The sequence below is a fragment of the Dioscorea cayenensis genome, chromosome 4 (genome assembly GCF_009730915.1).
Source record: "Dioscorea cayenensis subsp. rotundata cultivar TDr96_F1 chromosome 4, TDr96_F1_v2_PseudoChromosome.rev07_lg8_w22 25.fasta, whole genome shotgun sequence".
Classification (NCBI taxonomy): Eukaryota; Viridiplantae; Streptophyta; class Magnoliopsida; order Dioscoreales; family Dioscoreaceae; genus Dioscorea; species Dioscorea cayenensis.
The window spans coordinates 1,885,059-1,912,071 of NC_052474.1; the positions used below are offsets into that span (position 1 = coordinate 1,885,059).

The 27,013-nt window shown below is 37.5% G+C and overlaps 2 protein-coding genes and 1 pseudogene across 3 annotated transcripts; 1 reads left to right on the forward strand and 2 right to left on the reverse strand.

Moving 5' to 3' along the window:
• Positions 1-6,066: 6,066 nt before the first annotated feature.
• On the forward strand, positions 6,067-20,316 carry LOC120259002 (dnaJ homolog subfamily C GRV2). Of its 2 annotated transcripts, none has more exons than XM_039266518.1 (22): positions 6,067-6,901; positions 7,475-7,708; positions 7,868-7,955; positions 8,126-8,334; positions 8,759-8,860; positions 8,935-8,997; positions 9,077-11,326; positions 11,967-12,329; positions 12,807-12,947; positions 13,354-13,746; positions 13,853-14,350; positions 14,943-15,166; positions 15,274-15,618; positions 16,077-16,371; positions 16,846-17,298; positions 17,393-17,738; positions 18,149-18,492; positions 18,573-19,046; positions 19,299-19,423; positions 19,528-19,651; positions 19,802-19,870; positions 19,978-20,316. In XM_039266518.1, the coding sequence occupies exons 1-22, from the start codon at positions 6,419-6,421 to the stop codon at positions 20,194-20,196; spliced, it is 7,842 nt and encodes a 2,613-aa protein (XP_039122452.1). In that variant the 5' UTR covers positions 6,067-6,418; the 3' UTR covers positions 20,197-20,316. The 2 variants fall into 2 exon arrangements, with proteins under 2 accessions (XP_039122452.1, XP_039122453.1); XM_039266519.1 differs by having other exon boundaries at positions 9,083-11,326.
• Positions 20,317-20,490: 174 nt separating this feature from the next.
• Positions 20,491-22,511, reverse strand: LOC120259006 (annotated as a pseudogene).
• A 487-nt stretch (positions 22,512-22,998) lies between these two features.
• LOC120259005 (probable xyloglucan endotransglucosylase/hydrolase protein 30) lies at positions 22,999-25,585 on the reverse strand. Its single transcript, XM_039266521.1, has 4 exons — positions 25,308-25,585; positions 25,112-25,212; positions 24,575-24,783; positions 22,999-23,813 (listed from the first exon to the last, which is right to left on the reverse strand). Exons 1-4 carry the CDS (start codon positions 25,513-25,515, stop codon positions 23,291-23,293), a joined length of 1,041 nt encoding a protein of 346 aa, XP_039122455.1. The 5' UTR covers positions 25,516-25,585; the 3' UTR covers positions 22,999-23,290.
• Between the last annotated feature and the right edge of the window lie 1,428 nt (positions 25,586-27,013).

A 27,013-nucleotide genomic window follows, 5' to 3' on the forward strand; every position in this document is an offset into this window, starting at 1 on the left:
CCCACTTGAAGATTTGATTGAAAGACAATCAGATCTTCACACCATTCTTTTTACCTTTCCATACAATGTTGCTTACATATTTGTCAGACCACAAGAGGATCGACACGAAATGAATCAGCCAACATTGATTGCTTTTATCATGAAATCTGATAGATTGTCCTTGGTATAAATCTTTTGCATGTCCACTATACATTTTCCTACTTTCTTAGGAATGAAGTGGTACTGAACTCTGATATGCTTTGTCTTTGAATGAAATGTTGGATTTCTTGCAATATGCAATGCACTATGGTTGTCACAATATAGAGTGATGTTCTCTTTTTTGTGCCCGAGTTCTTCCAACACCATCTTCAACTACACTACTTCTTTACTGCCTTGTGTAGCTACCAAATACTCTGCTTCTGTCGTTGACGTAGTCACGACTGACTGCAGTTTTAAAACCCACCTCACAGCTCCTCCTGCTAGTGTGAATACATATCCAGTAGTGGATTTGCTTTTATCAAGATCACCTGCATAACCAACATCAACATATCCACTGACAGTAAAGTCTAATCCCATATAACATAATGCAACATCTGATACTCCCTTTACATATATGAGAATCTTCTTAACAACATTTCAATGCTTCCCGACTAGTTGCCACACATCAGAGTGAACTAATTCTAGAATTACTTTGCTTTTTAGAGTTAGATGTGTTGAACTTTCAGTCGATGCTGCTCACTCACAATGCAATGTTCCCAAAAGGATAGTTTATTTTTGTGAGGCTTTGAAGTAGATTTCTCTCTGCAAGAATCTTCATTCCTTGCTCTGATATGTGTCTAAGTTTTCTGTGCCATGTCATTGTGCATTTTTTACTTAGACTACTTGTGGCAACTGAAGCTTCTCCTTCTTGTATAGTTTCTTCCTTTAGAATGTATAAATTTTTAGCTATCTTCTCTTCTTTCACGCATACAAGCGCTTATCAAATTACCTTCATGATCTTGTTCTGAACTTCAAATTTACAACCAAGATTATCAAGTTGTCCTGTAGACAACAAATTCATCTTGAGGCCCTCCACATGTCGGACTTCTTGTATGGTCCGAATTGTGCGATCATACATCTTTTCCATTTAATGGTGTCAATGTCAACGATCTTCAAGGCTTGATTGTTGTAGCTGTACACAGATCCCCCACAGATAGGTTCATAATGATAGAACCATTCTCTTCGAGAGGTCATATGAAAAGTGGTTGTTGAATCAAGAAGTCATACATCAGCAAATCTTTTTAGTTGTTGTCGTTGCTGCTTCATATACCATGACCTCTCCATCATCTGAAGTGTTTGCAACATTCCCTTAAGGATTGGAATCTTTTTTAGTTTGACTCCAACAATCCTTCTTCAAGTGACATTTCTTGCCATAGTGGTAGCACTTGAAAGTTTTCTTACTCCTTGACTTTGATCTACCATGATTATAGCTCCCACTGGATCCATGTTCTGTTGGTTTTACTCTCGTCACCGTCAAGGCCTCCACTTGTTGCGAACTTGCTAACTTGCCTTCTTTATTCTTGTGGCGACTCTCTTCCTCCAAAACAGCAGACTATAATGTTGTCAAAGACTAGACTGTTTGTGGGGACATTTGTTAAGTTGATGACGAGTTGATCATATGAAATCTGGTAGACTTTGGAGTAGAATTTCCGCACGTTCATCTGACTTTATTGTATGTCCCAATGATGTGAGTTTGGAAAATAGAGTGTTCATGTGCTCTGTCACTGAAGTAGATTCCGCTATATGCAAAGTATAGAGTCTTATCTTAAAGAAAATCTTGTTGTGGAGTGACTTGAACTCGTACAACTTAGTGATGTGATCCTAGATCTCCTTTGTCGTTTTCTCCTTTGCTATGTTTGATAGAACTTCATCAGCAAGTGCTAGATGAAGATTGGTAATGGCATTCTTATCCATCTCATTCTACTTGTTATCTTTGACCTCAGTTGGCCTTTTGGTGATGGTTGCCAAGTAGTCGTCATTTCTCACTATTACTTTTATTTTCAGCTTCCACAGTGAGAAATTACTCTTACTGAATTTTTCAATCTTATATTTTGTCGTCATTACTTCTATTAGAAATTGTTGCAAGAGCAGTAATCAGTCTTTCAAAATGTGAATAATAATATAATTTACTTTATGATGTGGAGGATCAACTTATAGTGGCATTCACAGAGCATAAATAAGTAGATATACACACACCCATAAATAAGTAGATATACACAAAAATATTACTCAAAAAACCCCTAAATAATTAGGACAAAAATAGAAAAATTTACTAAGTGAAAAAATTTTAAGAGTTGCAAACTTTCTAATAATAAGGAGAAAACCAGTAATACAAAGAGAAATAAAAACTATCAAAAAAAATTTTTATTACTCCCATTCTTCCTGTTTTTCTCTTCCTAATTTTTTTCTCACACTCTCACTCTTAAGTTGTGTGTTACAAATGAGCTTAATTCTTCTCAGTTTATAGAGCGGAATGGTGTGCTAAACCAGCCTGCTAATACTAACTTTCTACAAGTCACCACAAAAAACCACAGCAGCCAATGGCTTTGCAAGCTAATAGTTTAAAGCAAATAGGTTGGTGAAAGTTATGGTTTTAACTAACATAAAGCTGGTGCCTAGACTAAAATTATACTTTCTAATATACGATTCATTATTTGAAAGAAGAAAAAACAAAGAAAGAAAGAAATCAAGCATCTCTAAAACAGGGTTTACTTATTGATTGGTGAATAATCTCTCAATCTAGAAGTTTAAAAGTCTCATTTGTGGACAGGCCATAAATGAACGAAATAAATGCTAGCTAGTACATATCAAAATGTTATTCTCTTGCCTTGCATTGGTTTTCTAGTTTTGATTTATTAGTTGAATTTGACTCATAACAGTACCAACTTATTTTTGTTATAACCAGAGAGTTAATATTTTATTTTCTGACCCAATGGATAAATACGGTACAAATAATTTGGTCTTTTTATTTTTAAAAAAATAAAACATAGTAAATAGATAATTTGAAAAATGAATTGTATTTCAATGACCTCAAGCCAAATGTGAATCATGGAAATGAAAGACAATAGTTTTAGATGTCTACTTATGTGCTTTTGTCTTTAGTGTTTAAACCACTTAGCAAGACAATTAGTCAAATGTGTTAAAAGTTAGAAGAAAATTATAAATAAACCATATCTCATATACATGCCATCTTCAAATGAAATATCCATAAAGTCACACACTAATATCATTTCACACCCCAATTTGGCCTTGATATGACTATATTTTGTGTAAGACATTAGTGGGATGATATTACTTTCGGCATTCAAATCATTACTTATTTTTGTTTTGTTCTTTCAGCATTCAAATCGGATATTATTTTTTTATTTTTGAGAAAAAATGATGTACTTGGGACGTTTATAATTTGATTTGGATATTTTTTTACATTTGCAATAATTAATAAATTCTTTACTTTACTATTATTTTTTGTTTACACTTATTACACATTATATATATATATATATATATATATATAAAATGGACGAGGAAATTGATTCGACCCTCATTTAATAAAAAGAAAAAAATTACCTTTTTTCTAGTGTGAAAACACGTTTTAAATTTTTATAACAATAAAGAATTCTCTATTTTATCTTATTTCTTTTCCTTTTTGCATTTATTTATTTATAAATACTCCTCTGGTTATTATTCTTGCTCTATATAGTTTATTTAGGATTTTTTTTCTTTTGTTAGTGCATGTTTTTTTAGTTTTATATTTGCTACAAAATTTCATTAATAATGTTTTTTTTCTCTATAAGTTAAGAGAGATAAATGAGACTGAGCCCATAATAGTTTAGTGGTAAAGAGGTTGTAAAAGTAAAAAAATAAAAAAAAATAAAAAAAGAAACAGGAGTTAGTATATAATAAATTGGTGGGTAAGATGTTGGAGAGAAAATATTGATCATTACTTATTTATAATTATCTACTATCAATTAAGATTGTAAGTCTACATAATTTGAATCAAGCTCTATCTTTTTCAAAATATTAGGAAGAGGATATAAGTTTTATTAACTCAAAAACGCTAGCTATCCACTTATATTATATGTTTATTAGTTCTAATCCTCTTACCTATGTACATTATAAATGTATAACCAACAATTTTTGGGTCAATTAGTACCAAATTCTTTATGTCGGGCATTTATTTTGACAGGAACCAAGATCGAATCTTATGTCTATGCAAAGTGAGGGTAAATAGGTGTTGAGCTATGCTCTTTATATGTGTACGACCCTAATTTATTCTTAAATAAAATGCGCTTGTATTATAGTGTAAAATAATAATAATAATAAATAATAATAATAATAATAATAATAATAATAATAATAATAATAATAATGTATACGTTCTAATTCTTAGGCTAGCCTCATATTATAGGAATACCTACTCTAATTTTAAGGTTGCCAACTCAACAAGGTCCACTATCTGCTTGAGTGTGCAAGGGTACCCACTTACAATTATACTATTTTTTTATTTTCCAAATAAAAATATAATTAAATATATAAAAAATTTGCCATTATCACTAACAAACAAAATATGTTGATGGTTGAGATATTGGTTGTCATCATTCCACCATGGTATTTTAGGACATTATTTCTTGTTTTTATTATTTTCATGGATCAAATGGTTGTATAGCCACTTTTATCATTAATAGTTAAATTTTTATTTATTTATTTATTTTTTTGAATATGAGATAAAAAAATATATTTTTTTAAATGGTAAATATTATCCCAACCCAACCAGATGTTTAATGACAAGCTGTTTAGACAGGTTTACAAAGACATTCTCAAATTCATATTTTCTAATTTGTATTTATTATTAAAAAATAACTCTTAATATCATGAAAGATTTCTACATAGTTTTTCATACTTTTCAAAAATAATAATATTATTTTCTTTTATCCAATGACTTGAGAATAGCTATAACCGAAAACAACACACAACCCAAAATAAATTATTCCACAACCAATCCATTTCTGGCCCATGGGTATAAGCCCAATGTCAATTTATATATATAGTATTTAAATAGAGGACCCATCATCTAGGGACGTCCATAGATTTCAAATCTAGGGATGTCCATAATAGCTATCGGATGGTAATCTGACGGCTCTTATCATTATGAACAGTAAAAACCGCGTTCTACAGTGTTATACATTGATCATAAATAGTAAAAAGGTGTACAGTGTCTATATAGATAATGAACCATTGGATGATGATCCAACGACTTAGATTTAAAACGTCCCTATATTTCAAATATAGGGACTTACCTAGATGATTTTTTTCCATTTATATATATATATATATATTTTTTTGAGAAAGGCGATAAGTACCAAAACCCAGGGACGTGCACGTGTGGGAAACAAGACTCAACGCCGATCCACGTGCCCTCAAATTGAGTAGGACATGAGGTTCGATCTCGGGTCCTCTCCGAAACGAACACCTACTCAAGGAATCCAATACCAATTGATCCAAAGGCTGTTGGTAGTATTTAAATATTTTAAAAATATCTTTTTTAATTTAAGAATAAAAAAAATAAAAACACCACCTTTCCTAAAAATGCCTACCAAAATATTAAATACATCTTTGCTTAGGAGAGGGTATCCTGTGAGCACAATCGTGAGGATGGAGAAGATCAAAATCTTGTGAGCGAAAGAGTAACTTTTATAAAAAAAATACATCATTTGGACTTACAGCCAAATATTTGGACTTATGATCAATATGGCCGTAAGTCCAAATGCAGCAAAACACCAAAAAAATAAAGAAAATGTAACTTAATTCACAACAAAAATGCTTTCATAGTAAACCAATCAACCAATGTTGAGATTTTCCCTGTAAATCAACCCTACATGTGAAAAGTTATTTATTTTTTAATAAAATAAAAAAACTCAAAAATATTTCATCTTATATAAAATAATTGAATATATATAAAAAAAATCATCATCATTATTATTATCAGTATTAAAATATAAAAGGGCAATTTCGCTCGCAAGATCGTCCCGATTGAATCCTCAGAGACGATCTCAGCCGTCCATCGTCTCTTCCCATCGTCCACTAAAAACTCCCACCCTCGACGACGACTCCCCAAAAACACGGCCTTTGATCGCCGCGAACTCTTGAAGATCAACAGGGGATTTCTAAACCCTAGTTTTCGATTTGATCGCCGGCGAGCTCCACGGCGCTTTCCCTTTCGATTTCCGATCAAGAACCCTAGCGAGAGTCCTAGATCCCGGCGCCCAGATCGGGAGCGCTGGGGGCGAATCAGTCCCGCTCCGAGGCGCCCCCGGCCTTTGGGCACCTCTTTACCCTCTTCCAGAACCGTAATGATCGCCGGCGACCGCAGCTTCTAGCGTCTCTCGCTCCTCCTCCTCCCATGGACTTCGTCTCCCGCCACGCTGCCGATCCCCGCCCTTCTCCTCCTGAACCCTCTCCCAACCCCTCATCGTCTTCCAATTCTGCCTCCACTGCTCCACCTGAGGAGCCTGAGTACCTCGCGCGGTATCTTGTCGTCAAGCACTCGTGGCGAGGGCGGTACAAGCGGATTCTTTGCATCTCTAGTGCGGCGATCATCACTTTGGATCCGAACACCTTGGCGGTCACGAATTCCTATGATGTTGCCGATGGGTTTGAGGAGGCTGCGCCGGTGCTGGGGCGCGGGGATGACCCTGGGTCGCAGGAGTTCACGCTTAGCTTGAGGACGGATGCGCGCGGAAAGTTTAAGCATATTAGGTTTTCCTCCAGGTTTCGGGTGAGCATCTTAACGGAGTTGCACCGGTTGCGGGGCGGAAAGTTGGGACCGGTTGCGGAGTTCCCGGTGCTTCATCTCCGTAGGAGGACTGCAGAGTGGGTTCCCTATGTAAGTTCTTCTGCTAATTATTATTGTTGAAATTTAAATCTTGATAGACATCTATTCAGTAGCAGTAGCAGTAGCAGTAACAGTAGCAGTCCTAGTGTGAAAAGAAAAGGATTGTTTTGAAGAAATAGTTGCTTAGTCATGTTGAAGCAGCTGTTGCCTCATTTCATACAAAATGATAGCAATATGCATCCGGAGTGCTGCATATGCGAGAACACAAGTTATTTCATTTCTTTGGTATTGCTCTGCCATGCCACATTGTATTCTTTCAGTGGAATTTTTTAGTGACCCCTTAAAGTTCAATGCATATAATTTGCTCCATGAGCGTAAATTACACTGAAGCTTCTTTGTTAACACTGCATTTTTTAATGGTTTATTATCATTGATTCATTTACAGGTGACCTGAAGGAGTGTGATTTAGTAGTTTTAACTTTTAGGTATCTGACATTTCTGGCCAATATAATCTGTTGCTTAACCTTTTCACAGGCTCAGGGGATATACTTTTGTTTATATATGTCTTTTCTGTTATTTAGCTATTAGCACTTTAGCATAATTTTGAACTCCATTTTTCTGCAGAGGTTGAAGGTTACATCTGTTGGTGTTGAGCTTCTTGAAGCAAATTCTGGAGAGCCAAGGTGGTGTTTGGATTTCAGGGACATGAATTCACCTGCAGTCATACTTTTGGCAGACAATTTCGGTAAAAGAAGCAGTGAATCTGGGGGTTTTGTTCTTTGCCCCCTATATGGAAGAAAATCCAAAGCTTTTTTAGCTGCCTCTGGAGCTTCTAACACAACAATTATATCGTATTTGGTATGTCGTTTCCTTGTCTTATCTTTGTTATTTTTATGCCAATGTTAGTTGAAAAATAGTTGATCTTCTTGTTCTGCATGGTTATATTACTTTTTTACTACCTACATGTTTCCTTCCTTTTAATTTTTCGTTTGTGATATTCTTTGATTCTATATACAGACCAAAACTGCAAAGTCTACAGTGGGATTACTTTTATCTGTCGACAGCTCTCAATCAATGACAGCAGCTGATTTTCTAAAGAAAAGGGGTAAGTTTAGGAAATATAATTGGAGAAACTGGCTAACTTCTTCTCTTGTCAAAGCGATATCTTACCTTCTGATTTGTTCCTTTGTGAATCTGTTGCATGCTTCAATGTTTTTTTGCCTCTTTCTGTGGTACTGTAGCTTAATTTCTTCAGTAGTTCATTGTAATTTGCAGCCAAGGAGGCAGTTGGAGCCGAAGAAACCCCCTATGGCGAATGGTCGGTTACTAGATTACGTTCTGCTGCTCATGGAACCGCATACATTGAAAGCTTAAGTTTGGGGATTGGACCTAAGGGTGGACTGGGAGATCAAGGTGATTCTGTTTCCCGTCAACTCATTCTCACAAAGGTTTCACTTGTTGAACGGAGACCGGAAAACTATGAGGTACCCATGTTTGTTGGGAGATCTTATGCTTTTGTTTCTTCATTCTTGTGTACAGTAGGTCTCATGTATGATTGAATTTTTATGGTAATTTTATCTCTTTATTTAGTTTTAACTCAATATCTAGCAAAATGGTTCTCATTCTTGAATTTTATTGCTAGTCTACCTCAATTTGCTATTTTAGTATGTCCTCTCTCTTGCGATTGTATCTTCTTTTCTTTCCACTGCTATTCGAAATCATCTTTTCCCTCCTCCTTACTTTGCCATGGATGGCAACCCCCTAGCCTTGTTTTCTTTTACTGAAATTTCAAAGATGTATTTAATTAAATTCAGTGTTTTACTCCACACTCATGTCTGTAGTCTTTATATTCTTTAAATGAAGAATGCCTGTCAAGTTCTGATTGCAACTTCTTGTGACTTTGCACAGGCTGTTATTGTCCGCCCATTGTCAGTAGTAAGTTCTCTTGTCAGGTTTGCAGAAGAACCACAGATGTTTGCCATTGAATTCAATGATGGTTGCCCTATTCATGTGAGTATTTGCTATTTCATGATGCGATTAGGGGTGAAAAAATGGCCTAATTTTATTCATGGTTCCAATGACAGGTGTATGCGAGCACATCTCGTGATAGCCTGCTTGCAGCAGTTCGTGATGTTTTGCAAACAGAGGTATCTTTTTTGATGTTGACTTGTTGCTTTTCTGTATTCCTGTTGCTTGGGATTGAATCTTTTTTGTGTTTCCTGTTAGGGCCAGTGTCCTGTTCCTGTGTTACCTAGGCTGACTATGCCTGGTCACCGCATAGACCCTCCCTGTGGAAGAGCCTTGCTACTGATACAGCAATCTCCTCCTGGTCAACAGCATCCTGTCTCTGATATTGAAAGTTCATCCATGCATTTGAAACACTTGGCTGCTGCTGCAAAAGATGCTGTAGCTGAAGGTGCCTCAGTCCCTGGTCCAAGAGCAAAGTTGTGGCGTAGAATTAGGGAGTTCAATGCTTGTGTACCTTATGGTGGAGTGCCTCCTAACGTTGATGTGCCAGAGGTTGTGCTTATGGCCGTGATCTCAATGCTTCCTGTAACGCCTAATCTGCCGCCTGAGGCTCCACCACCTCCTGCACCATCACCTAAGGCAGCTGCAACACTGATGGGCTTCACTGCATGTCTACGTAGGTTGCTGGTGTCAAGAAATGCAGCTTCACATGTGATGGCTTTTCCTGCTGCTGTTGGTAGAGTAATGGGGCTTCTCAGAAATGGGTCTGATGGTGTGGCATCAGAGGTAGCTGGATTTATAGCTATGCTTATTGGTGGTGGTCCTGGTGATACTGGTGCGCTGATGAATTTAAGAGGAGAGCAACATGCTACTTACATGCATACGAAGTCTGTGCTATTTGGTCACCCAAATTATGTTACCGTCCTTGTCAATAGATTGAGGCCTTCATCGGTATCACCATTGTTATCAATGTCAGTTGTTGAAGTTCTTGAAGCTATGCTTTGTGAATCCCATGGTGAAACTACTCAGCATACTACTTTTGTCGAGTTGCTTCGCCAAGTGGCCGGCTTACGGCGCCGGCTATTTGCATTGTTTGGGCATCCTGCTGAAAGTGTAAGAGAGACAGTAGCTGTCATCATGCGAACCATTGCTGAGGAGGACGCAATTGCAGCTGAGTCCATGAGAGATGCTGCTTTGAGAGATGGCGCCCTATTGAGGCACCTGTTGCATGCCTTTTTTCTTCCTGCTGGTGAGCGGCGTGATGTTAGTCGGCAGCTTGTAGCTCTCTGGGCAGATTCTTATCAACCTGCTCTTGATTTGTTGTCAAGAGTTCTACCTCCTGGTCTCGTTGCTTATTTGCATACAAGATCTGATGCTACACAGGAAGATTCACAAAACCAATTTAATGAAGACGCACCTTCAACCAGGAGAAGGCGTCGCATTCTCCAGCAGAGGAAGGGCCGCTTATGTAAGGGCATAACATCTCAAGAGCAAGTGATTCCTCAAATTAACAATGTTGAGAATGGGGATTTGGCAAGACAAATTGGCCATGGTGCTTCTGTAGGAAATGAAAACCAGCAGAGATCCTCCCAAGACTCAAATTTTGGACAATATGCTGTCTCTCCGTCTGTTCCAAGTGCAAACCCAATGAATGAATCATGTTCTGCAGCAGGTGTGCATAGTTCATCTTCAGCTACAAATCCTTCGGTAAACTTTGCTCAAACCAATATCACGCCTCTATCAGATTCGAATGCTTCTGATCCAGTTGATTCTGACAACTTAACTGGACCTCTGAATCCTGACCTCCCTACACCAGCACAGATTGTTGTGGAGAACACTCCTGTGGGCTCAGGTCGGTTACTGTGCAACTGGTACGAATTTTGGAAAGCATTTGGTCTAGATCATAATCGAGCAGACTTAATATGGAATGAACGCACTAGGCAAGAACTTAGAGAGGCTTTGCAAGCAGAAGTTCATAAATTAGATGTTGAGAAAGAAAGATCAGAAGATATAGTCCCTCGTGGGTCAATGGTTGGGGTGAAGCCAGGGCAAGAAAATGCACCACAGATATCTTGGAACTATGTAGAATTTTCAGTTAGCTACCCTAGTCTTTCAAAAGAAGTCTGTGTGGGCCAATATTATCTTCGTTTGTTGCTTGAGAGTAGTAGTAATTTTCGGGCACAGGATTTTCCACTGCGTGATCCACCAGCATTCTTCAGAGCATTATATCATCGTTTCTTATGTGATGCAGACACTGGGCTTACTGTTGATGGTGCTATTCCTGATGAATTGGGTTCATCTGATGACTGGTGTGATATGGGAAGATTAGATGGTTTTGGGGGAGGTGGAGGTTCTTCAGTCAGAGAACTTTGTGCTAGAGCAATGGCAATCGTGTATGAGCAGCACTATAAAGTTATTGGGCCTTTTGATGGTACAGCTCACATTACAGTTTTATTGGACAGGACAGATGATCGGGCTTTGAGACACCGGTTGCTTCTCCTACTAAAGGTAGTCCCATGAACCTAAGAATCCTTGAAGGTTATTTTTAAAACCTAAAACTGTTACTACTTGGTTACTTGCTAAATCATTGCTACATTTTTAAATAACAGCTATTGGGAGTTTTCTTGAATTTACATTAGCAGAATGCTGGTTGACAGATATATTAGGCATGGATATTATATAAATCACATTAGAGAATTCTATAGTCTGGTTATGCCGAGAGTTGCACTAATTTTGAGCCTTTTTGGATTTGGATTTTTCTTTGTGTGTGTGTGTGTGTGTGTGTGTGAGAACAATTTAGTGCTTTTGTCTTGTTGAATAAATGTGTTTCTCATGATAACTGTTTGGAAGAAGCTTTTGGATTCAAGACCATATGAGCTGACTTTTTTTTTCTTTTTGAATTTTAGTTGTTATTATTTTTGGCACATAACATCATCACAGGGCTGACTTTTTAAAGTTCTAATTACATATCAAGTTTTGTGTCTTGTGCTCATTTATTGATAAAATCATGCCTTCTTTCTAAAAGGGAACTTATGATTGGAATGCTCTTTTGATGTTATATTTGAATGTTCCTTTCTTTTGTCAAAAATTTAGTTACATATTCTACCATTGGTGATAAACTTAATGAGAAGAATTTCTAATTGTGCAGGCCTTAATGAAAGTCATTTCAAATGTGGAAGCTTGTGTTTTAGTTGGAGGGTGTGTTTTGGCTGTTGATCTTCTGACTGTCGCTCATGAAGCTTCCGAACGAACTTCTATTCCTTTGCAATCTAATTTGATTGCTGCTACTGCATTCATGGAACCACTGAAAGAATGGATGTTCATTGACAATGATGGCACACAAGTTGGGCCACTTGAGAAGGATGCAATAAGAAGATTTTGGTCAAAGAAGGCCATCGATTGGACTACCAGGTGCTGGGCTTCTGGTATGTCTGACTGGAAACGATTGCGTGATATCCGTGAACTACGATGGGCACTCGCAATTCGTGTTCCTGTTCTCACCCCGGTTCAGGTATCCTTTTGGAATATGAAGTATATAGTTACCCTCTACAAATCTATTAGCCTTCTACAAATCTACGGTCTGTACTAAATTGAATTTTTAAAGGTTAAGAAATGTTTTTCTTCCTGTTGAAATGTAGATTGCTTTGAATTTTTTGCATTGTAAGTGTGTATGCATGTAAATTATCAATATATGCCATTCATTTTTGCTAAAGAATTTTGATTATAGTTTTCCTTGAGCTCCTTTATTGGTTTACTTCTTATTCAACCTTTTTTTTTGGGTGTGGAACTTGTGGTGTTTGTAAGGTACTCTATGTCTACTCTTCAATCTAGTTGATACCTGTCAAGTGACTCAAATTGTATGATTTTTTTTCCTGACTGTCCTGATTTATTATCAATCGTAAATCTTTGTTGGTTATATTTATTTTTCCATTTCCCTCTGGTCTGGATTATTTAAAAAATCCAAACTATTATTTTGTTTTGTATTCAGGTTGGAGAGAATGCGCTTTCCTTATTACACAGCATGGTCGCTGCACATTCTGATCTTGATGATGCTGGTGAGATTGTTACCCCAACACCAAGAGTAAAACGAATTTTATCCAGTACTCGGTGTCTTCCGCATGTTGCTCAGGTTGATTCTGAACCCTTGATATTTATTCCTAAATTTGAATGCAAATTTTTCATGTGAGGTCTGTTTACAATGCTTATTCTGAGTCAAGCTCTGAGAGTGTTAGATGTCCTGTTACATATTAGAAAGTACTTTACCTTGCTAAGATAATTTCATGTAATGCTTCTGCAATTCTTGATGATAACCTAAAATTGATACCAAAAACTTGGGAACATTAATATTGTTTCCATTTAAAGCAGTGGAGCATAAAAAATTTATTCAACTTTGTCCAAGTCTAATTTGCTTGTAGGCATTTAAAAATTCTTTCTTGGTGATATAGTAATTTTCTAAGAATAAACCTCTGACTGATGCACAAAACTATGTGCGTACTGTCTTTTGCTGATGCCTATGTTTATGGTGGGGATGACAGGCCATATTGACTGGAGAGCCGGGCATTGTTGAAAATGCTGCTTCATTGCTGAAAGCTATTGTAACTCGAAATCCTAAAGCAATGATTCGACTATATAGTACAGGAGCATTTTACTTTGCACTGGCATATCCTGGTTCGAATCTTCTTTCAATTGCACATCTCTTCTCTGTGACACACGTCCATCAAGCATTTCATGGTGGTGAAGAAGCTGCTGTTTCTTCGTCCTTGCCTTTGGCAAAACGTAGTGTACTTGGTGGACTTCTCCCAGAATCTTTGTTATATGTGCTGGAGAGAAGTGGGCCTACTGCATTTGCTGCCGCCATGGTTTCTGACTCTGATACTCCAGAGATCATCTGGACACATAAGATGCGAGCAGAACATCTGATTCGCCAGGTACTTAACTTAAAGGGTTTTGCTGCGTGCATTTTTAATCTAAGTATGCTATGTGAACATTAAACAAATTGCATATAGTATAAATTGGCTCTTTCATTTATCTCAGGTTCTGCAGCATCTTGGTGATTTTCCACAGAAGTTATCTCAACACTGCCATTCCCTATATGATTATGCACCTATGCCTCCTGTAACATATCCTGAGTTAAAAGATGAAATGTGGTGTCATCGCTACTACCTCCGAAACTTATGTGATGAGATAAGGTTTTCAAATTGGCCCATTGTTGAACATGTAGAATTCTTGCAGTCTTTGTTGGCAATGTGGCGTGAAGAGTTGACTCGTCGTCCAATGGATCTTTCTGAAGAAGAAGCTTGCAAGATACTTGAGATATCTCTGGATGACATTGTGACCGGTGAAAATGCTGGCAACGGGCAAACCTTACAGTCTGATGGTGATAATCATAGTGCAAACAAAAAGGTTCTGAGCATCGATGAAGAAAAACTGAAGCGCCAGTACCGGAAGTTGGCCATTAAATATCACCCTGACAAGAATCCTGAAGGGAGAGAGAAGTTTGTTGCTGTACAGAAGGCTTATGAAAGATTGCAGGTATTATTTTTGCATACAGATAATATATGCTGCAACAGCTTGACATGTTCTTGTAAGGATCCTGTCTTCAGCAAGATCAAGATTTTACTTGTGAAAAATAGAGAGAGAATTTTAATAAATGAGGTTCTTGGCTATAATTTTTTTGCAGTACTGCTCATCATTTACAAATGTCATGTTTTTGTTAAATGAATGATTACTTTTGTTATGTACAGTCAACCACAAATGATAATTCTGGACTTTTGCATTGAGATATTGGAAAACTACTAACCATTTTGTAGCATACTCTCCTAAATTAGGAAGAAAATAGCTGAGACAAGTTTTATAATTGTTATGGGCATATGTGTACAAGAGCCCACTACCCTATCTAAAAGTTATGTGCATGAAAACTATGGCATCATCCATCTGTATATGTTTGTGCATACCTTGATAAGTTTCTTGAAATTGGATTTAGTGGAAAAAAGGTCTTTTTCAATCACTACTTTATAGATAAATGCGAACCTGACATGGCAAAATTGACATGATGCAAATTGACCTTTTATTTTATTATATATGCAAAAGAATCTGACAAGAACATTGGTTTCTGTACTTGCAGGCAACTATGCAAGGATTACAAGGCCCGCAAGTTTGGAGGTTGTTGCTTTTATTGAAATCACAATGTATTTTGTATAGGCGATACGGTGATGTCTTGGAACCTTTCAAATATGCTGGATATCCAATGTTGCTTAATGCAGTCACAGTGGATAAGGATGACAACAATTTTCTGTCATCTGACAGAGTAGCTCTTCTCATTGCTGCATCAGAGCTAATTTGGCTAACGTAAGTAGCTGTTCTCTAGCTCTTCCTTATCGTTCTTTTCTGTTGGCCTTTTCTTTTTTGTTTGTAGGGATTTATATTTTGATGTTTGAGTGTGTTATTTGTGTCAGGTGTGCATCATCTTCATTAAATGGTGAAGAGCTCATAAGAGATGATGGAATACCACTCTTGGCGACACTTCTCTCCCGCTGTATGTGTGTAGTTCAGCCTACAACCCCGGCAAATGAGCCATCTGCGGTCATTGTTACCAATGTCATGCGGACATTTTCAGTCTTAAGTCAATTTGACACTGCAAGAACTGAGATTCTCAAATTCGGGGGTCTTATAGATGACATCGTCCACTGTACGGAACTGGAGCTTGCCCCTTCAGCTGTTGATGCTGCTCTTCAGACTGCAGCTCATGTTTGTGTTTCAGCTGAATTACAGGATGCTTTACTGCGAGCTGGATTGTTATGGTAGGCAATTAATTTTTTTTTTCTTCATTTCCTGTGTGTCCTCACATTTATTTGTAGGTCAGACTTCTACTTCCATGAAATTTATATAACCCTGAATCCTATTTCCACCTTTCACAATAACACCCTGGACATAGTAAAAATTATAAATTGACAGGAAGTTCTATTAATGATCTAAGGTTCTTAATTGGTTGGAAATAATCAAGATAGTATGACCTTCTGTGTCTCCCTGGAAGTAATTGCATTCATTCCGTACTTATGTTGATTTCACAGAGTCTTCATGTTTTTCAGCGTAAAGATGGAGGAGAAATTCATTGATGTCATTTTTTCTTTCCGAATTTCTGTGAACCTGATGCAAATGCATCTTTTTTTTTTTCTGTGGTGGTGATGCCTTTGACTATGTATAGTTTGGCTGGTCAACTGTCCTGAAACTTATGGAGACTAATTCTTTGCTGTCTTAGGTACCTGTTGCCTTTATTGCTTCAATATGATTCTACTGCAGAGGAGAATGATGTGAATGAAGCACATGGTGTTGGTGCTAGGGTGCAGATTGCAAAAAATCTGCATGCTGTCCGAGCAACACAGGCTCTTTCAAGGCTCTATGGGTTTTCTGGTGATGGAATTTCAACACCTCAAAACCATGAAGCTGTGAATGCACTCAAAGCATTGCTTACTCCTAAGCTTGCTAAGATGCTCAATGATCAAGTGCCAAAGGATCTCTTATCAAATCTGAACTCAAATTTGGAATCTCCAGAGGTATAACATTGTAGTTCCTTGGTGCCTATCTGCTTCTTTAATAATTTACTGTTTTGATATTTTACATTTTTCTTGTTTGAAGTGATACTCGAGAATTTCTGATATTGCCTAATCTACCCAAAATAAAATTGAACTTGAACTGGCAATTAGAATGAACTCTGTTTTGGCAATTAGACATGTAATCTTTGTGGCACAAAAATTTGTTACGGTTAAATCAGGAAAAACAACAGCAATCCTGGTTGTGGTTTTTTCAGATTTGAAGGAGAAGCAAGTTGCGGACAAGCGTTATGTAAGAGGCTCATACCACTTGCATTTGCCTTTGTACAATATTTGTTCTCCATTACTTGGAGAAACCATTACTCTTTTAAATAAGTTTAAGTTGGGTCGAGTACTTCCTATATTACCTCTTCTATAGTTACTCCTCTTCTTATATTGTTGACTTTGATACTAATTTGTTGATTATTCTGAATACAGATCATCTGGAATTCATCAACCCGAGCAGAACTACTAAAATTTGTAGATAAACAGCGGGTCAGCCAAGGCCCTGATGGGTCATATGATCTTACAGAATCACATTCATTCATGTATGAAGCATTATCTAAAGAACTCCATGTCGGTAATGTGTACTTGAGAGTTTACAATAACCAACCTGATTTTGAGATAAGTGAACCGGAGGCATTTTGTGTTGCACTCCTCAAGTTCATATCTGATCTAGTGCATCATTTGAGCTCTTCTGGCCCTGAATTCAAGAAGAAAATCAAACAGCATGAGATTCCGGATGATTCATCTGAATTCCAAAATGGTACTGCTAATGGAATGAGTTCCAAGGAAAATGATGATGATTATTTGGACTCTAATGGAGAGGAAATAACAAAGGAGGATTTTGAGATGCTTAATAACCTTCAAGTTAGCTTGACTTCTCTTCAGGTATGTCATCCAACTCGGTGCACTTATCCTATTCCTTCACGTTCCAAATTTTTTATTCCAAATTTTTTATTTTTCATGTTTTGCTTTGTTGCAGAATCTACTGACCAGTAACCCTGGCCTGGCCTCAGTTTTTTCTACCAAGGAACAGCTTGTGCCTCTTTTTGAGTGCTTGACTGTAGCTGCTCTTAATGACAATAATATTCCTAAAACATGTCTAATTGTGCTCTCCCTTCTGACAGTATACGCTCCTTGCTTAGAAGCTATGGTTGCAGAAAGGGCCAACCTAATTCTTCTATTGCAAATGCTTCACAGCAATCCTATATGCAGAGAAGGAGCTCTTGCTGTTCTATATTCCTTGGCAGGAACACCTGAGCTTGCATGGGCTGCTGCTAAGCATGGTGGTGTTGTGTACATTCTTGAACTTATTCTACCACTGCAAGGTAAATCTCACTCCTGTATGTGGGTTTCTTTTCCTAATACCTCGCATGTAGTTGGAATCATCCCAAACCGACAAGGTGCAACCACAACCACAACAAATAAAAATTCATAGAATTTATAACTTCTTAGGCAGTGGTTTTTCACTCCTTAAATGCCATCGGTGGTGTTAGTTTACAAAGTGCCAACAATAAAATTTTATTTGTAGGATGAGCAGGGGTTCCTTGGCTTGTTCATGACTTTTTTCAGCCTGTGCTTGCAAGAACCTTTTGCACTAAGCCAAAGTTTCACTTGGTTATTTTCCTATTCAAATCAAAATTTACTTTTGGATATACTGATTGCCTTTTCAATTAATATTTCAATTGTTTGAGAAAATTTTCCAAGTATATCACTTGATATAACCTGCACTATGCAGAAGAAATCCCTTTGCAACAAAGAGCAGCAGCTGCCTCATTATTAGGAAAGCTTGTGTCACAACCAATGCACGGACCCAGAGTAGCAATTACGCTTGCAAGGTTTTTACCAGATGGCTTGGTCTCTGCTATCAGAGATGGGCCAGGTGAAGCTGTTGTCACGTCACTTGAACAGACAACTGAAACACCAGAGCTTGTATGGACCCCAGCCATGGCAGCTTCTCTCTCTGCACAGTTATCTACCATGGCATCAGACCTCTATCAGGAGCAGATGAAAAGCCGTGTTGTTGATTGGGATATACCGGAGCAGGCATCTGGGCAACATGTGATGCGAGATGAACCACAGGTTTCTTGAGTTTGGGTCAATTCTAAGTATTTAAAGCTGTTACAACTTTGGCTAGAGTTCTAACTGCAAATATTGTGCAGGTTGGGGGAATTTATGTCAGGTTATTCTTGAAGGACCCCAAGTTCCCTCTAAGAAATCCAAAGAGATTCTTGGAAGGACTGTTGGATCAGTATGTTTCATCCATTGCTGCAACTCATTATGATACACACACGGCTGATTCCGAGCTTCCTTTGCTACTGTCTGCTGCACTTGTGTCCTTGTTGCGGGTACATCCTGCACTCGCAGATCATGTGGGATATCTTGGATATGTTCCGAAGCTTGTTGCTGCCATGGCCTATGAAGGACGGAGGGAAACAATGGCAGCTGGAGAGTCGAAATCTGGGAGCCATGCCCGTTCTGATGAATATGATGAATCTGAGAACACAAAAGCGGAGGCCAGTGGACAGACCTTCCAGGAACGTGTGCGCCTGAGTTGCTTGCGAGTTTTGCACCAACTTGCATCTAGTACAACTTGTGCTGAAGCCATGGCAGCGACAAGTGCAGGGACTCCTCAGGTATATATGTGAAGAAGCTCCTAAACTACTTTTGGTAGGAAGAATTAGTTACCAACATAATATGATGCTGAACCCTTGGATAGTTTTAAGATTTGGTGAGTGCATTGCTTGTTTGCCAAACAGTTTTACTGTCCAACCTTTTAGAGACACAGGAACTACGGAAGTAATAAAAAATAATTTCCACAATTTTCCCTTTATAGTTCCAAATAAGATTTAGTTCTTGATTACATTGTGGTCTGTCTATTTTTCCAGGTGGTACCTTTGCTCATGAAAGCAATCGGATGGCAAGGTGGTAGTATTCTAGCATTGGAGACATTGAAACGTGTTGTAGTTGCTGGGAATCGAGCTAGAGATGCACTTGTTGCCCAGGGATTGAAGTAAGCTGCTTCATATTTGTGTTTGTCAACAGTTTTGTGATCAGTTCTTGATTAGAGATGTGATGCACACCCATTTAATTTACTTATTATTATGATTTTTATAGGGTTGGGCTTGTTGAAGTCCTCCTTGGCCTACTTGATTGGCGTGCTGGAGGAAGGCATGGGCTATGCGCACAAATGAAGTGGAACGAATCTGAAGCTTCCATAGGCCGAGTTCTTGCTGTAGAGGTTTGCCATTTCTCTTCGGCTTTTAGATAGTTTTTCTGCCATATTGAGATCCCAACCAGTATGCACAAACTTGAATAATATGGTGGACAAAATGATACTATATAAGTAAATTGACTGTTAGGCTAACGTCAGAATAATTTTTTCGCTCAGGTCTTGCATGCATTTGCAACGGACGGTGCTCATTGTGCTAAAGTTCGTGACATTTTGAATTCTTCTGATGTGAGCCCACAAAATCCTCATATTTATCTGTACTTATTTCTCTCTTTTTTACAATAAATTAGCAAGTTCATCCGTATCTGACCAACTTATTAATCTTTCCTTGATAGGTATGGAGTGCCTATAAAGATCAGAAGCATGACCTTTTCCTCCCTTCAAACGCCCAGTCTGCTGCTGCTGGAGTGGCAGGTCTCATTGAAAGCTCATCGTCAAGGCTGACTTATGCTCTTACCGCCCCGCAACCACAGCCAGCTCTCGTGAGACTCCCGTCTTCATCTTCTCCTTCTTCTGCTACTACTGCAGCCAAATCTGAGTGGAGGCCCTTATAGAGAGAGAGAGAGTGTGTGTGAGAGATTGATTGTTTTCTTTACGGATTTTGGATCAACATCACAGTATATATTGTACAGTTTCCCAGTTATAGAGGAAAAAAAAATTGCATATCATCATCATGGATGTTGTTATCTTTCCTGTCTCTTTGTAAAGAAAGCTATAACAGGCTAAGCATTTATTGAAGGAGATCTTTTAATGGAGAGATTCTTTTGATAAAATATTGCTCAAACAATAATAATGTCTGAATGAATGAAAATAGACAGGCATGCACCCTCACATCAAGATACGATGTCTTCATCAAAAACACAAAGGAACAAAAGTTTTTCAGTTTTCCTCTTCTTGGAAGCGCAGATGCTTCCCTTGAGGCACAGGCAGGCCTTTCAACACCACAACATTCGGTGAGAATAACTTCTTCTCGGCCACAACCAACTCCTCTCCTTCAATCTCACCATCGCTGTTGTAGACGAACCTCGTGTGCTTCCCCGCAAATTCCGGCATCCTCTTATTCTCTTCTTCACTCACTGTCATCTTCATCAGCTCTTGGCACAACTCTTGCAAAGAGGCTCATCATCCACTTCCCCATCTTCATCTTCTTCAATGCTTCCACTCACATTAACCTGGAGTGACCAAACAGAAGAGTTATCATCATCTTCTTGAGATGATGATGACAATGATAATGATAAGGATGACTTCTCCAAGCTTTCTTGGTATGTCACTGTTGAAGATACATCATCTGACACTTCTGATTTCCCTGGTGAATCAAACAGTAATGTCCTCTTTATCACTTCCTCTTCTACTTCTCCTTCTCCTTCCATTCTAATAATCTCCACTACCTCCTAAGTTTCAGAATTAAAAAAAAAAAAAAATTATTCATTTTATTATTTTTTTAACATGAAAATCAACCAAACAACCTAAAAATTCAAATTTTATAAATCTACACAACATATGTATATATATATATATATATACCTCATGAGAATCTGATGAGATTGTTATTGTTGATCCTTTCCCTTCTTTGAGATCGGAAAGGCTTTGGATTTGCGGCGTGTTGGCCGGGGTCGGAGCTAGAAGCTGCGCCGGCGAGACTGGGAACCCTACCAATGCGCGGAGAAACAATGGTCGGTTTCCTGATGAGGTTTTCTTTGCCAGCCCGGCCCACTTCCTCTTCCACCTTCTCCAATAAGTTCTTCACTTGCCCTCGGAGTAAAGCCTCGCCGGATCCCGGCGTCCTCTTGGACAGGACATGACTTTTGACCAACGCCGATGATGGAGTCTTCTCCACCGCCAACCCCACGATCGGTGAGTCATTGGTGATATCTGAGAGAACAGATCGCTCAGCCTTTGAGCCGGTTCTTGACCTAGATGCTGCTGCATCTCCTTGTTTCTTGTGAGATGGGAGAGATGATGCTTGGGATCTGGTGACTCTTCTCATTGATGATGGAGTCTCCATTGCCGGAGATGAGAAGAAGGTGAGAAAAAGATTAGGGTTTGTAAATGAGGAAAAAGAGAAGTGAATGAAGAATTGGGGCTTTGCCGTGCTGGTTTTATAAGGATTTTTTTGAATTTGTTTCAGGGTCCCACAAGAGCAACGGTCATATGACCGTTAGGGTTGAGGGACTTATTTGGATTTTCCATATGGCAGGGTCCTAAGAGATAAAACATCGTTGGTAAAAATCATTTTTTTGTAATTACAGGGATTTGAGAGATAAATCTTAGTCTAACATTAAGGAAGGTTAGCAATTTATACCCATCCTATTTATATATTCGTACAATAATATTTTAAATTTAAAATTCTAACCAGTTTACATTTTTGATGGATTGATGGATTATCATGGGTTATAATTTTGTATGATTCTTTTTAATGCTGTAATGGAAAAAAATTTTTATGCCCCGGATTCGAACTGAGAACTAGTCGGATGGAGATTTTCTCTTGTCTGTTCTTTTTTTACTTGATTTTTTTCTTAATTATATATATTTCATTAATATACAAATTTATTAGTACTTTTTTTTGTCAGTTGTTTGTAATATCATAATGTAATTACTATAAACAGGCACTTGAAGAGTCATTTTTTTTTTGGTAGAAATTGCCAGTATAGATAAATAGTGAAGGGTCTTGGGGATCCCAGTTAAAGCTGTGGCTATGATTTTACATGGGTCATAATTCACCAATAAAAGGCCTGACAAACCAGAAGAAGACTTTAAATAGTAATATTATCTGAAAGCCATAATAATTAAGCACCATTCATGACTTAATTAAGAGGAAAAGATTAGGCAAATTTCAATCATCAAAATCCAAATTAAGGAAAAAAAAAGAGGCAAGAACACATAAGATGCAACTTAAAATTTCATACTTTATGTTCTGAGTAAACATATATATATATATATATATATAAATGTATATATATATATATAAATGTATATATATATATATATATATATAAACAAACAAGGCATAATGTTTACAACCCTGGATAGAACCCAAGAACAAGAAGGTTAATAAGCCTTGATGAAAGTCATAGCTGGCAACAACTAAAACTTCAAATCAATAATACTAAAAACTGCCCACTAAGTCTACACTACAATTCCCCAAATATAGAAAACCATTGAAATAATTAGACAATGACCCACACCTTACCCATCTTTCTTTTTAATAATCATTGATGGAACAAACTTGAATACTTGCATCATGCCACACTACCCTTTTTTTCCAATCTAAAATGTTAGGTGTTAGGTCCATCCATATCACTGGTTTTCTCATTTACATGGTTTTGTTAGTTGCCCATACTCAACAAGAACCATCAGAACATTAATGAGAGTACTGCTACACCACCACCTCCCCTTTTCTTTTATTTATAGTAACAGATATAAACCTATAATAATTAATTAAACTTATAAACCACCACTCCCTGTACACTGATTATTAACAACAACAACAACAATAATAAACACAAATAATAATAATAATAATAACAGACCAAAAAATAAGAGATGAGAAGCTCTAAGCACAACATATCACAATGTAGTAGAAATTCAATTTCATCCTATCAAATTGATCCTGTAATGAAGTACTACTCACCAAGAATTTATCAGTGATCATATGTCTGCTTGTCTTTCAGAATCTACAGAACCAGAGAAGAACTTGCTCCGATGTTTGGATCGACGGCGGCGAGGCATGTTCTTGATATCACCAGTCTCTGTGAACCTACGCTGCTCTGCTGGAACAATGTCACAGTCAGGGAATGTGATAGGGTACCTTAGAGTGTCATAGCAGAAGGAATAAGTCATGTAGCGTTCACGAAATTTGCGCATAGCTTGACGTTTATCCGGTGTCATTCTCGAATAGTCTGCAGCAGCAAGCTCAGCCTCTGCATCGGCACATTGCTCATCGACAGGGAGTTGTTGAATTGGGTCCATACGGCAGCCCTGGAGGACTAGGCTGGAGAATTCAGAGATGAAAGGTGAGTATTTGTAGTTAACTTTGTACTTGCCACCGGATGTGGCCCAGGATGAACCATCCCAAATGGTGGCATAAAGCATCATGGGCTTGGTTGGGTAATCAGCTCCCATAGCTTCACTTCTCTTCACTTCTCTTATTGGGGTATCATCAACGTAGAATCTAAAGACAAGAGTGAGACTCAGAGAGAGAGAAAAATGCACGTAACGTGAGAGAAGAGTTGCATGCATGGTAGCATTGCAAGCCATGCAGCTACAAATTAACACATGCCAAACAGTAAACAAAATTAAGTGCTCTTCCATTCAATTTTGACACTGGTTAACATTAATAAAAAAAAATAGTCATGGAGTAAAATTGAAGTTTGATGAGAATGTTCATTGATAAATAAAAAGACAATATACTATCTTTTTCTTTGGCTCTCATTATTTGTCTAAAAAGCTTATTTTGTAATGCTACATAATATATATAGGAGAACAGTCATTTTAATTATTTTTTTTTTCAATAATATAAGAATAAAAGTTCGCTACGAATAAAAACAACAGCCAACAACTTTAAAGTTAGTTTAATAGCAAACATAGAATAAACTATACGAGCTTAAATGTTATCCTTAATTCACTATTAATATTCTATCCAAACAGTACCAGTTCAAATTAATTAAGTGAACTAATTAAACTATTACAATTTGACAAAGTGCATGTTTACTTGCTCCTATAAATAAGTATTCTCGTGAACACTCTAAATCCAGGAATAAGAGGTTTATTTATTAATCTCTATATCATTCCCAATCAGAACATATATATCCCTTTTTGGGATAAAAACTCCAATTTACCAAAAACAAATAAATTCATGCAAAAAAAAACCTACAAATTCATTGAATGAACATGGTAATTAATCAAACAAAGATGAAGAAGTTAATTACTTACATGATGGTGTCAGAGGTCCAGAGAATGGAATAGCGATGAGCTTCAGCAGTGGGATCAAATGGGAGAAGATAACGCTCTTCTCTGCCCCTACTAGTGCTTCCATTCCCATAAACGTTGGTCTGCAATCTCCACTCCTTCCCTTTGATGTTCCCAAGAAACTCCAAATCCAATTCATCGTGAGTCTTCTCAAACATATCTCCATTGGAAGTCTGTGCATCATTTGGGACCAAATTTGGGGTTTTAATTTCAGTTTTATCAATATAAAAATCGCATTTTTAAATGCCCTAATTTGAAATTTTCAAGAAAAAAGGAAAGGAAAAAAGTAATTAAGATAGTGAGAAAAGCCCGAGAACTTTGCAAGCTCTACAACTTGCCATAAAACGCCGTGGGATTTGGACCCTTCGAAAAAACCCAAAATTAAATTTTTTTTTAAAAAAGAGGAAAAAGAAAGGTAGCATCCCAAGAGGACAAGAGGGTCAGTTCACAAGCAATGAATGAATGGAGAGAAGCGAAGGGACGGCGATGACAAGGACTCACATAGAACGCCACGACGACGCCGGCGGTGTAATCGGACGGCAGCTTGATCGACGCGCTGAACAGCCCGTACTGGTACAAATCCGATGAGATGAACCCCGATCCTGCATGCGATCGATCCCAAACCAATCAAAAACCAATCCGGTCGACGGGATTGAGCGAGAGACAAGACGAAGAACCAGAGAAAGAGACGACTCACCGGAGTATTGATTGAGATGGAGACGAACGGAGCGGCCATCGGAGGAGCGGACGAGGTTACCATCGCCGAATAACGGAGCATAACCCTCGTCGAAGCTGAGCGTCTTCACGTTGAAACCCTTCGTCGCCGGCAACGGCGCCGCCACGGCGGCCCAAGAGAGGACGACGATGGCGGCGATTACGCGCGTTGAAAATCCCAACGCCATCATCGGATTTAAAAATCTTTTTTTTTTTTTCCTCCAAAAACTCAATAAAATTTAAATTTTTAAATTTTTATTTTTCTTGGTTTCGTTCTCAGTTTCTCTCGTTTTGTGATCTTTATATAAAGAGAGAGAGACGAGAGAAGGAAGGAAGGACCTTCGAGAATCTCTTGATTAAAATTCCTATTTTGCCCTCCTTGATTGAACTAAGGCAAGACTCATTCATTGGGGTGTGAAATGGTCATTTAAAAGGAAAAATAGCGTGTCTTGTAATGAATGAACAGTCATGCCGGGAATTGACATAATTTCCATTTATTTTATTAATTTATATTATTATATATTTAAATTACCAATTTAATAAATGGAAAGAAAAAGGTAATATGGATTTGTTAGGAAATAATAATGGAAAAATAATTGAACGGAGGAGGTGATTAATTAATAAATGGGCAGTTGGACCTTACCCAAGTGTAGGTTCCCCTTTGTGAAGTTGTATCATTAATTAATTAATTAATTAATTAATTAATTAATTAATGAAAAAAAGAAGAGAAATGGGTTGGCTTATTGGTTGGTCAATGTGATACGTGAACAAATTGCAAAGGCATGAGCTTTGCGTCTCTGTCAAGCATGTACAGAATCTCACATCCAACAATTATGAAGCTCCATTTTATATTTTTTTTCTAATTATTATTTATATTTATATTTATATTTATTGTTATTGTGAGTGTGAATATATATATATATATATTATTTATTATTAGGTTGGTTATCTACTTATCTGGTTGATTCCAGTGGTAGTAGATGACAGCATGGCATGTGTGTATGTGTTTTTTTTTTTAATTTTTATGATTATTATTATTTTCTGTTGTGTTATGTATATCACTAAAAATCCATGCAAATTACATTTACAACCCTAAGCTTATGATAGTATGATGACAACCGGTCTCTTTATTATCACGTTAAAATAATGGGAAATTTTGAGTTAGTCTCAATGAATTTTTGTTATTATATATATAATAACTATTTAATTATGAATCATTTTAGAATTTTATAAATAAATAAAATTAGTAATTTGAAGGAGGGCAATAGTGTCATTTGAGGGAGGGTGAGAGAAGGTGAACGGGAGTGAGGGGATAAGAATTAAGAAGGGGAGGAGAGAGAAGTTGAAGGAAAGGACAACGAAGTGGATGGATGGATGGATGGATGGACGGTTGGCGTGTCATCATCCATCATGGTGGAGGCCCATCCCATGGTTGGGATTCACTCTGTCATCTGGGTCCCACCACCCGAGAATGTCTTCTTTTCTCTATTCCGTTATGCCGCCGTCAACACCGCCCCACTTCTGTCCTCAAACTGGGACCCACCTACCCCCGCCAATCACATATTATTAAATTGCATTAAAATTTTCAAATATAATTAATAATTGCATGCACATGTAAATATATATATATATATATATATATATTTTTTTCACGCCATTATTATTATTTTTTTAAAAAAATAAGCCACG

Excerpts from the sequence above, each read along its gene's own strand:
- LOC120259002 (XM_039266518.1), top strand. The coding sequence starts at position 6,419 with ATGGACTTCGTCTCCCGCCACGCTGCCGATCCCCGCCCTTCTCCTCCT. Across the intron at positions 12,948-13,353 it reads GTCTTCCGCATGTTGCTCAG|GCCATATTGACTGGAGAGCC; the intron begins GTTGATTCTGAA and ends TGGGGATGACAG. Across the intron at positions 17,739-18,148 it reads ACTTATTCTACCACTGCAAG|AAGAAATCCCTTTGCAACAA; the intron begins GTAAATCTCACT and ends TGCACTATGCAG.
- LOC120259005 (XM_039266521.1), bottom strand. The coding sequence starts at position 25,515 with ATGATGGCGTTGGGATTTTCAACGCGCGTAATCGCCGCCATCGTCGTC. Across the intron at positions 25,213-25,307 it reads CCATCTCAATCAATACTCCG|GATCGGGGTTCATCTCATCG; the intron begins GTGAGTCGTCTC and ends GATCGCATGCAG. Across the intron at positions 24,784-25,111 it reads GCGTCGTCGTGGCGTTCTAT|ACTTCCAATGGAGATATGTT; the intron begins GTGAGTCCTTGT and ends AATGATGCACAG.